The sequence below is a fragment of the Mya arenaria genome, chromosome 16 (genome assembly GCF_026914265.1).
Source record: "Mya arenaria isolate MELC-2E11 chromosome 16, ASM2691426v1".
Taxonomy (NCBI): domain Eukaryota; kingdom Metazoa; phylum Mollusca; class Bivalvia; order Myida; family Myidae; genus Mya; species Mya arenaria.
Window position 1 is genome coordinate 1 of NC_069137.1, and position 12352 is coordinate 12352.

A 12352-nucleotide genomic window follows, 5' to 3' on the forward strand; every position below is an offset into this window, starting at 1 on the left:
AACAGAGTCATCTTGGTCCAATGGCTACATTAAATGTTAAATTGGTTTAAAGTTGTAATGATGTAAACTATTTAGTATACTGTAGTTTAAACAGGTCACAGACATTAACGACCATGGGCATTAGCTACCAGACATAACAACATTGGTGACATTACAGACCATATTTCAGGACATTACAGACCATGTATTAAACTATATTATCTATACAAACTATTCTGGTGAAGGTCACATTCTAAGCTATTAAGGCACTGCACTACACCCTGGGTAGAACACTATTGTTTGATTGATTTTGATATATGTCTGTTTAGTTTAACATTCACTTTTCTATGTTGGGCGATTTGCAGGTATTCTTGATATACTTTTCAGGGAACTAAGCAGAGAACTAGTTCGAATAATTGACCCAGAGGGAGTGGAAAGACGAAAACGCCATAGACTGAGACGCCGCCAATACATTTCGAGGGTAAGCTAATAAAATGCAAATTCCAAAAGATTTAAGGAATTTTGAACATAAGCAGTTTCAATGAGAACATTCCAATTATTGAAACATTTTTTACCCATTTAAAGCTTACCTGTCAGAGCACTTAATGCTTGAGGTAAAATATTATGATCAGTAATTGATAACATTAAATTTATGCACAAAATTATATTATATATTTAAAACTAATTTTGTAAGACTTTTTATTTAGTTTCACCAATAATCATTTGTCATCAAACTTTTTACTCAATAAGTCACAGAGCCCATCAACACGCCAACATCTTTAAGGAAACTTATTACACTTAAGGTCATGCCATATTTTTGAAGACATGCTTGATGGGCGACCCTGTTTGATGTGATGAATGCTTATGATTATGATAAGGTTTCATTTAGATATTCCAATAAAGGATCAGAAATACTTGTATTTATTTTGAATGTGTCAAAATTGTTCTTAGTCCATGAAATATTGAGATGAAACATATTTCTGTTGCAGGGCCCAAACTATGTATGGCATTTGGGTATGTTCAAGTATTTTAGTTCTTGTTTTTTTAAATAGAAAAAACTAAATTTGTCAAACCATCTGTTATGTATGTAAATATATTAAGAAAGGTGGTTCCAGTAAGCAAAAGTACTTTTACAGCATTAAACACAAAATAAATGCACATAATTAGTATTGTTTTGCCTTAAAAAGGTTGTAAATTTCTAGCAAATCATTGAGACGAATTCAGTTTTTCTGACGTCAGTTTGTCTTTCCGTTCATTTGTTCTCTGGCGGAACATAAAATAGTAAGGGAATGGCCAAGAAATCATCTGTTTTCATACAATCCAGTAACTGTTCATGTCTGTTGTGTCATGTGTTATTTCTTATTTTAAGAAATAATGGCAATAACACATTTCATATCAATATATATATGACCAATTGAGAGAGTTTGTTGGTTCTATTTTTTTAAAACATGCCATTTGAAGTAAATAATTGTGTATGTTTTTTAATTCTGTTTCAGATGGATATGACAAGCTTGCTCCCTATGGGATCTATATACATGGATGCATAGATGGGTAATTGTTATTTTTCATTTTTAGCTCGACTATTCGAAGAATAAGGAGAGCTATACTACTCACCCAAGCATCAGCGTCGGCTTCAGTGTCACCCCTTGGTTAATCACCCTTGGTTAAGGTTTTGCGTGCAAGCACACATATGTTAATAACTCTGCAACTACTTGAGGTCTTGCATTGAGACTTTATACAATGGTATTAAACCACACAACCTAATTGAATAATCAAGTAAGATAACTGTCTGTCTTTTGCAAATAATGGCCCTTTATTATTGCACTTAAAAATTCTGGTTAAAATTTTGCATGTAACCACATTAAATTTTATGTTATTATCTCCGTACATCATGTATTGCATTGAAATCTAATCAAACAGTGATCCATGCATGTTTCACCAAAACTTTTCAATCCTTACACTGAAAGCGGCAGAATAGTCGAGCGTGACAGCTCTTGTTATGTCCAGAATTAAAACTCTTTTTTTAAAACAACACAGCTATTACAAAAACTTTACAAAAAAATGAACATGAGGTCGTAAATGACTTGAATCAGTTCATTAAAAAAGAGAATTAATATTTGTAGTTTGTAGTTGTAAAAAAACAAAACAAGTCTCAATTCTACGATACTATTTATATAAATACTGCTATTTAAGATTTAAGCTATTGAACATACTTCATGCATTTACTTGCAATTTGCATTTGAAATTTCTGCAGTGTGATGAGTTTTGATAATATTGTTGTATATATCAAATAACACCTATCATGAAATCAATTAGTTTCAGCAGGAAGGTGATGTGGTTAAAGGCAGGAATTACAAACAAAAGACCAGAAGTTATTGCATCATACTTCATAGAAGCAGTCAACCAAGAAGGTGGTAAGTACACATATTTGTATAATATCTTGTTGATGGTTTGATACATTTTGTATATAATAACAGGAGAAAAATGTCTGTGTTATTGTGTGAATCAATACAATTATTGTCCTGATGTTCTGAGTGGATTAAATATGTCAATCTAATGTTTAATTCGAAGGGTTCCCTCTAAGAGTCCGAGGTGACAGAGGCACTGAAAATGGAGCAGTGGCAGCAGTTCAAAGAGCTCTTAGGGACAGTAAACGAGCTTTTTTATATGGACGATCCACATCTAATCAGGTATTGAATTTTGATTTAAAACAGTATCAACAATTTCAAAGCCCTGTACTGGACTGGAGCGGACTTTTGGTTTTCCTCCAGTCTGTCCGACCATCCAGTCAATCAGTCATCCATCCTCAATTTAAGACTGTATCAAACCAACCTACAAGTTATCATCATCATTAAACTCTGTGATGATTGCAGATCTGTTAACTCTACATAAATTTTAGCATAATTGTGCCCATTTGGATTTTAGACTGTTTGTTTAACTTTTGCATGATCATTTTGGAAAATTTTACTAATTTCTCTGATACTTGGTAGAATCTTGTTTAAGCATAGTTTGATCTTATTTTAACTTTTGAATTATATGTTACAGCGCATTGAGAGATGGTGGGGTTACTTGAGAAATGCACGGGCAGACTACTGGATGAATGAAATCAAGGTTGGTATCATAATAATTTACAAGGATTAATATTCCTTGCCTATAATGCACATGTAGGAAAACACTCAAGTTAAAAAAAAATTTTTTAAAGATATGTGAATACTGAAACTTTAAAAAGTAGTACTAAAACCTAAATTCCAAAATCAAAATCTACCAGTTATCCTGAAATAAAATAATATTTCTATTTACTATTCAGCTGTTGGAGAGGGACAATAGATTGGAAAGGGCAGATCCTATACAAAGGTAGGTAAAACATATCAACATACCAGTGAATTATCTATGGTTAAACATGATAATCACTGAAAGATTTGATAATGCTGTTTTCACTCGAGCGCTGTACAAGATGTGATGAAAAAAACATAAAAAAATGTCCTTGTTTTTCAGTCACAGCACCTCTTAATAATCATAGTTAAAGTCAAATCTTAAGATATTGATTCAGTTCATACTTTTCAGATTATGCCTGCAATATGCACTCCTGCCATTTATTGGAAGGCAGCTGGATGAAATTAAGCATCTCTGGAACACCCATTCTATTCGCAATCAAAGAGTGGGGGATACACTTCCTGGCATTCCGGACATTCTGCATACACAAGTAGAATTATATGGTAAACTTTTTATATGTTTGTATGTTTAAAAAAAAGTTAAAGATTTTACCATAAAACACTTGGATGCTTTGATAGGTAAATTGAAATTTAATTTTATTGCGCAAATAGTTTTCCCTTGGTAAGTACAAGAAAGATCTCGACTTAATCCTCGTCAGGTTTTGCTCTAATCTGCTTAAGCCTTGGTTTGGGGCCAAGATATAGGATTGGTAAGGAAATTCAGAAACAAATATTTAAGGCCAGAGTACATAATAGAAGTCGCTTTTGTATCTGAGTTAAGATATTTTAATGAGAAAAAAAATAGCCTTATTATTATGAACTATTTTAAAATCAAGATAGCCTTTTTGAGCGTTTGTGTGTATACTGGGGTAATGATAAAGAATGCTTGTTGTTTTTAGCTCAACTATTCTAAGAATAAGGAGAGCTATCCTAGTCACCTGAGCGTCGGCGTAACCTCTTATGTTAAAGTTTGCGTACCACCTCAAATATTTTCAAAGTCCATATGGCTTTGAAACTTTGCACGCTTTTTCACCATCATGCCCCTAACCTGTCACAGAAGGGGGTAACTCTATCAAGCATTTTAACAAAATTATGCCCCTTTTATGACTTAGAAATTACCTGAAAACTTTTCCAATTCAATTTATGTAAATATCTCAGCACATCATGTATTGCACTGAAATCTAATCTAACAGTGATCCATGCATGTATCACCAAAACCTGTCAATCCATACACCGAAAAGCGGTGGAATAGTCGAGCGCGCTGTCTCTGTGACAGCTCTTGTTTAAATTTACCATTGTTTTGCATAATTGGCAACGCAGTTTGACTTTGCAAGTGATAATTTTATTTTGCAGGTGTGGAAGATTACAAAAACGCCTGCTCGATGCAAGAAATGCAATATCTGCACCAGGAATATGAAAATGATTTTTTAAATTTAGATGGAGAATTTTTAGAGATAGTGGAGCAGGTCAGAGAAATAAACAATCTACCAGATCCAGTACAAATTTCCCACTTTCAGGAGGCCAAAGATCTCTATGTACAGCTGTCTTCTTACATAAATAACTTGTAATGTTTTTTCTTTAGAAAAAACTGTACCTTGTTCATTATTTTATATCTGTGTCTTGGTAATTGTTGAAGTATTTTGTATGAAATCATATACATGTATCTTCGAAATATATTTAAATATATATATATACCTACCAAGAAACTGTTGACTTGCTAATGACAATTGATAAAAAGCTTGTGTACTTTTAGGTTTCAAATTCAGTTTTCATTTTTAATCACCTACACAAAGGAAGCTGGGTCATCATCCTTATGGTGAAAATTTATGCAAATGTATTTGTTTAAATATACATTATTTTGGTAAAATCAATTTTCATTGCTTAAATTGATCCATTCCCGTGTTACCAGAGAGGCGTTAAGGTGGCCGCCCACTTTTGAGCAAATGCTGAAGGATGATTAAATATATGTTGGAAAAAAATTGTTATGTTACATGTGGCCAAATTTAAAGTAAAACTTAGATGACACGAAGAAAAGATCTTAATTAAAATTGGTGAAGTGAGAGTAGCAAAATAGCTCTATCTTAATCATAAACTTAAATTATTTCCTAGAGGCATCTTACTGACTTAGAATACATCCACATTGGCTGACACATTGAACATACAAAATCTGATGCAGAGATTGTTTATCAGGTGAGTTCCAGGACCTTTGAACAGATGCGTAGGTTGAAAATCAGCCTAGAACTTGCCTATCTGCACTTTGATATGCTGAGAATATAGATTGTTTTCCTCCAACAATGGCTATTGCTGAGGTGTGACCCAGTTTTCTATCACGTGGCCCAGATTTAAATATGTCAAAGAGTTCATCGAGGAAAACATTTTGATTAAGTTTCATGAATAATTGGCCATGTATAATGCCTTAAGTGTGTTCCAAAGATTTTTCTAAGATTTAACTTAGTGATCTTTCTGACCCCATGTGACCCATGTGACAAGGTTTGATCATGAGGAACATTCTGACCAATTTTGATCATTTTCTTATCAATACCTACCAAAATATGATTCCAGATGGACAGAATGACAGTATTAAACGCCAAAACAATATTCCCATCCCAAAACCTTTCAATTCTGTGGGATTATAAACCTTGACTTCCAATTGATTTTAACTTCATAGTTAAGAAACATATATTACATGGGTAAAACACCTTTCCATGGTGCTCATTTAATCTGTGCAGTATGAATTGAATAAATGACTGAATAAATGTTGCAACTAATGGAATGACAGACACGTGTAAAGTATGAGCAAGAGTTGTGGAGGGTGTATGTTATTCTTCAGTATTTAAACCTGCACTCTTACGGAATGAACGTTTTGACAACTTATAGCCAATTTTTGCAAAAATCCATGGAAACCAGTAATACAAGACTGCTGACCAAGAAATGAATCACAGATTTAATATTCAAAGCTGCACTCTCACAGATTTAATGTTTTGACACTTTTTTTTTTTTTTTTGTCTTAAAAAAGCCAAGTTTTACGAAAATCCATTGAAACTAATTATATAAGACTGCTGACAAAAAATGGGTTGTTTTTTTATATTGAAGTTCAAGAAATGTTTTTTAATCCATTTTTCTTAAACCCTTTGTAACGGTATAAGCCATAAAACATAATTTTTTGAATGGAAATATGAAAATCTGTGATATGATCTTTTGTAAGCAATCTCTTATAATTGGTTTGCAGATATTCATGCAAAAACGTGCTCTTTCCATGATTTTTTTTTTAAAAGTTGTAAAAATGGTAAATCTGTGAGAGTGCAGCTTTAAGTTCAGAAATTGATGTTTTATGCTGTTTTCTTGAACCATAAGTAAGTTTAATCAATACGACATTGAAAATTTTGAATGGAAATATGAAAATCTGTGATCCTATTTTTTGTCAGCAATATTTATCATTGATTTGCAGATTTTACACAAAACGTTACTATCTCCAATTGAAAGAAATAGTTGTAAAAATGGTATATCTGTGAGAGTGCAGCTTTAATATGATAAACAAGAATATTGAATCTGACCCTGACAGCAAGGTTCCAGAAAATGTAATTTACATATGTTGGGTCATTTTTTCTCAGTCAAGCCAGTGATTTAAAGTTCAATAGTGTGGTAAGAAGACATCCCAGAATATGCGGATAATTTCATGATCTCACTGTTATTCTTATAACAAACACTTCATTGACCTCCAGATGAGACATTTTAGGGTGAACTTGAAGATTCAGTGCAATTGTGTAGGTGTCTAAACATTCAGTTGTGTAAGACTAGGTAACGAACGAGTGATGGAAGAAAAACCTAGTTTTCTGCAAATTTCTTTTAAATAAACTCTGTTTTCTTCATAAAAAACACTGATTTCAACCTCTTCTTAGGGGGGCATATTAAAATTATTTTTGTATAAATTGTTGTAAATCTTATATGGGAGTAAGAGCTCTTCTTTATGTTTTGAAGTAGACAAAAATCATTAGGATTAACATCAGTTCTATCATAGTATTATTAGGGCTATCCAAAAAAAACATACCCCTAGGAAAAGGCAATTATCTGAATAGTATATGGGTGGGCGTCTTTCCGCTAATTTTGCTAATATCCCCAAAAGGGTAAATTTGCTTCCAAAAGGTTGTGGCATAATTTAAGTGTCTTCCAGCCGGGGGTTATATGGTTGAATAGAAAGGCTCTATGCAACATCCCGTAATAAAGCCATTACTTCCAGTACCTTTGAACATACAGGTAGAGAATAATGTAAGTCTACTTAGGTAAAAAAAAATCACCCTTGTTTTGGAAATTGTCTTTTAATGCAGCTTCCTGTGATGTTTACACAAAGTTCCCATAGATGCTGAAGAGATACATATACGTTTTAAGCAAGAATTTAATCATATGATTTGAAACAGCAACATATAAGACCTGATTATTGACAAGTCAAACATCAGACTTTGGGCTCTTAGCAATTGGTCAATGTACCTTAATAGTCATCAAAGAAAATTTACATGGAAATTTAAGAAAAAATGGTGAGGTAGTCTTTTTAATTTAGTGAAACAAGATGTCAGCCATTTTGTGTTATTTTGGTTCAAGTGCATCACTTCATATTTTGTTTCAAAGTTTTAATTCATTTTCCAATTTCAAAGAATTGTTTTGAACACATTTGACACAAATACACGAGACATACAATGACTGATTGGAATATTTAACGATATTAGGCTTCCTAAAATGATCTGCTTTGACATAAATACAGTGCTTAGCTCAATTTCAGAGGCAGGTCAAGGACTTTCTAAATGGGGGGGCACAACTTATTATTATGGGGGGGGGGGGTGCACAAATTATAATAAACATAATTATAGAACTTTTTTGGAATACATAATTTTAATATGGAACGAACATTTGTTTTTGCTGTCAATGGAGTTTGGCAGAACAATTTTATTAAAAAGATAGCTTGAAGTGATATAAGTTAAACTTTTCATAAAAGAAAATATATCATGCCAGTGAGAAGAATCGAACCGGGGTCGCCGGGATTGGAACTGTAGTAAAACAGTAAACTTACACATATAACTGCAGCCATAGTTGTTTACTTTTAATCAGCTGTCTGTGTGAAATGTGGCACCTATTTATCATTATCGAATGTTCGGGCCCTGATGTCATTTTCAAGAGATTCGTGTCGTAAACTAAACAGTATTAAATATATTTTGAAATTGGCATACCATAAACACTGGAACACGAACATCAGATTCAATTGTTTTCTTGCTCAAAGCGCTATAAACTTTAAATTGTGAAAAAACTTATCTGTACAGTTAAATCAATAAAGATGTGCCGACAAAAACCATAACTTGCCAGCTAGCTGGGGGGGGGGGGGCACGGGCCCTCCGTGACCCCCGGTAGACTTGCCACTGAATTTGTGTATATGGTAAACATTGAAATGATTCTTGAAAAGAATATAAGATGTCAGAGAACTTTTCAGAATAGCTCGCTCATGCCACTGCAGGTCAAAAGCAATGTGAAACCTGCTTATATATTTCTTTATTTGACCATGACCTTCCCTTTAAAGGTAAGGCTCAAGGGTTGCATTACACCAATAATGAGACATTTCATGATCATTTGTTTATCAAGGAGGTTCTAGAATAACAAACAAGGAAACTTTTTTAAAGATATAATTTCTGCAAGTCAGATATCATAAGTAATAAAGACACAAACGTTTAACTCAACATAAAGCAAAAAACAACATGAAGACACATTTTTGTTCTTAGAAAATCTGTTGTATTTTTTAACAAAAAGTTTAACAAGATTCCGGATGCAAACAAAGAATATTTGTCTCAAAAGTAAAATTATAGCTATTAAGGTTGCTTTTGTTAGGTTAATTTAAGACATAATTTGTGAACTTCGGTCTTCTTCCAGGTATATTGTTTTGTTGAAATGCATAAAAAACACATAAATTCTGTCAAATATTCCAGCAGAAATATGCCTTGTATGGTTGTAAGATGTGATTATCTTGATCTTAATGTTGGTTGGGTCATGTGACTGTTGTCCTTATGACTTTATGTTCAAAGTTTGATGTTGAAACATGAAGAAATAAAGTTTAGACTAATAACTTCAATGAAATGTTTCTAGAACTAAGTACTTGCTTTCTGAGTTGTTCATATTTTTTACCATTTAAACAAACATTAAAATAATGCACCATTTGTTACGAAAATATGGCATCAGACAGTTGACAAATAACTCGCTCTATACACAAAGGATTTATTAATAAAAATGGAACTTATACAAAAAGTTATAAGTGTGTTTTTCAACATGAGCAATAAGAGAATTTTAAGTGACACCAACACATATTGGTTAAAAACATATCAGATTAAGTTGCTTCCTCTATCTGAAGCAAACAATAAGATATAGTCCTATGTCAATTAAATCCTTAATGAGTGTTAATAAAGCATTCTTAAGCAAGACAAATGCAAAATAAACTGCACAATAACTATCAGTAAATAATAATGTCAGAAAAGGTTTCAAGATAAAAAAAATGTTATTATTAAATGTTATTCTTTTATCAAAATAAAGCTAATTTTAAATTGCCTGAATTTCAGAGTAAAACTTCAATGTTTAATGCTACAAAAACTGCTGCATTCAATACTTATTTTACACTAGCAAGATTAAAATATCTTGATAATTGGAATGAAATCGATCAATTGCATAAAACTTATGTATAGCGTTCTGACAGATGCTCAAAGAGTTGTGTTAAATAATAAGGCACAAAATGCCAAGACTATTTTTACACCATTTCTATATTTTAGTCACTCAATCTCCAGTGTGTGTATACCACGTGTAAAATTACATCAAATATTATTACGTAGAAGGCAACATTTTGCATAAAATAAAGACTTCAATCAAAGATAATTTTAAATAAGACAAAGGAGAGTCTATGCCACTTAAAGAGCCTGGCCTTCGTTTTATTACCGAAGTTTGATAAGAAGATTACTTTCTTCAAACACTCGAACAAATCTGTTTCCATAATTATGTTTTGTCAGTGCTCCGTCAGACTGATGTATTGTGAATAAAGGTTTTTCGAGGTGTTTGAAGAACCTAAACTCTCAATCAAACTCTGGTAAAACACCGATGAAGGGGCTCTGTAAGCGGCGTAGACTGCGCTATGTTTCATATAAATGAAGAAATAGTGAAGGTATTAGAAGCAAAATCTTGCCTTCAGACGTAGCATTCATGACGCAATTTATCACGTGGTACACACACTGATCTCATAACATACTCTTGTGAATTGGAATAATAATCATTTATATCATTTTGACTGAATTAGTATGTTGGAATATTGTCAAATAATTTACCATCGAAATGTAATTCTGTGTGAAAATCTACTGATTTAATAAGCATGATATCAGCTTGAACAAAATGTTAATATTCTCATGACTTTAGAAATGTTCAAAAAAAACACCACTAAAAATAAGTGCATTTATTACAGAACTTAAAATTTTCATGGCCTGGAAATAATTGTCATCAGTTCAAAAGTCAATATATCATATCATGCACCTAATGATACACAAGAGATATGTCACAGAAATAACAACACAACGCTGATCATATACACTTAATTTCAATAAAATATCTTGGTTAAATACATCAAATAGGTAATTATAGTCTAATAGACTAATACATGCCTGAGACTTACTTTTAATTATTATAAAACAGTAGACCTTCAATCTGCCCTTCTTCGACAGATGAGGATCCACTGTCTGGTTGTTGAAATAAAATGTTTGCAACACCAATGTCCATTACTATTGATACAGAACGAACACAATATCTACCATAAAAAGTGTTCATATGATTATTTTTTAGCACAATTGTATACTGCGTATTCTGAATGATAGGCAAACTCTTTTTTAAAGGAACGTGCATTGAATATTGGTTTTCTTGGAAAATTACATGACCTTCAGTTTGTGCAAGTAAACATTTTGATGCAGTCTCATAAATGGAAAGTGAAATAAAAAGTTCAGCCTCAGGCACACCATAAACACGGACAGCTTTTAATTTTAGTTTTCTATCTGACATAAACAAAACTCTATCCCCATTCAGAGCATCTGTATGCCAGGTGCTGCCTTCAGACCTCCGAACAGACCTTCTAGCAAATAGGTCAGAATTTGTATTAATGGTACGTGGGGAAGTACATAAACCTATGTCAGACAAAGTAGAAATGTGTATATCAGGCGAAGATAAATATATCAAAACCTTATTTTGAACATCAGAAGACAAAATACCGATCCTTACACAATTACATATAAAATATTCTAAAGTCATACAGAAAAATCTAATAAACCTTACAATCAAAGTCCAATCAAAATGTTCAACACTGTCAGAATAATGAATTAAGCAATCAAACAAAAACTCCTCTTGAACACCTAGTGAAGAACGCTGAATTATTTGAGTGATAACTTCAGGTGATAGCGAAAAAAAATCATCAGAAGCTGCCATAGACTCTTCAAAATTCGAGTCCAAAAATGTTAAACAAAGTATTTTGACATTATCAAGTGAATTAGTACAAGATAAACTAAGAAATCTGAAAACAGTTTGAGAATTGAGATTTTCCATTAGAAATTCTTTGCACAATGTTGTTAACGAATCAACCCCATAAAAAACTGAGCACATTATAAAACTTTCAATATTTGTAAGTGACAAAGTACAATTAATTCCATACATGAATTTTACTACACCTATGACAATCTCATCTTTAAATTCTATGCACATGATCCTAGGTTCTGCTGAGTTACCAGACCAATTTTTGCTAAGTTTTGCTGAAAAATAAAATGAATTTAAACTTAAGATAATATCATGACAAAAAAATTCTTCTCCAGACTGCAATTGGAGTACAACATTGCACTGGACCTTGTCATTTAAAGCTACTTGCAAAGTAGTTGCAATGTCACTCATATTGAATAAGTATATAAAATATAAAATAAAATTGAACTTCAAACTAACTGTTTAACAGGTCGCAAAGCAACAATAGAGCAAGACATATACTTAAGTTAAAAACTAAGTTTTAATGTTCTTGTTTTCACATCCTTGATGTTCTCATGTAGTGTCTGAATACAGTTCAACACAAATATCTACTTGGATATTCAATCAGCTTTTTAAACTGTTTATCTTTTCAA

At 32.3% G+C, this 12352-nt stretch overlaps 1 protein-coding gene across 1 annotated transcript; it reads left to right on the top strand.

Annotated features, from left to right (window-relative positions):
• Positions 1 to 366: 366 nt before the first annotated feature.
• On the top strand, positions 367 to 4979 carry LOC128221919 (uncharacterized; the record flags this gene model as incomplete). The annotated part of the gene is made up of 9 exons (XM_052930604.1): positions 367 to 460; positions 969 to 993; positions 1476 to 1530; positions 2296 to 2393; positions 2551 to 2669; positions 3025 to 3090; positions 3287 to 3333; positions 3544 to 3695; positions 4545 to 4979. Coding segments are annotated over 9 exons (871 nt in total), but the record flags the coding sequence as incomplete, so codon positions are not given.
• Between the last annotated feature and the right edge of the window lie 7373 nt (positions 4980 to 12352).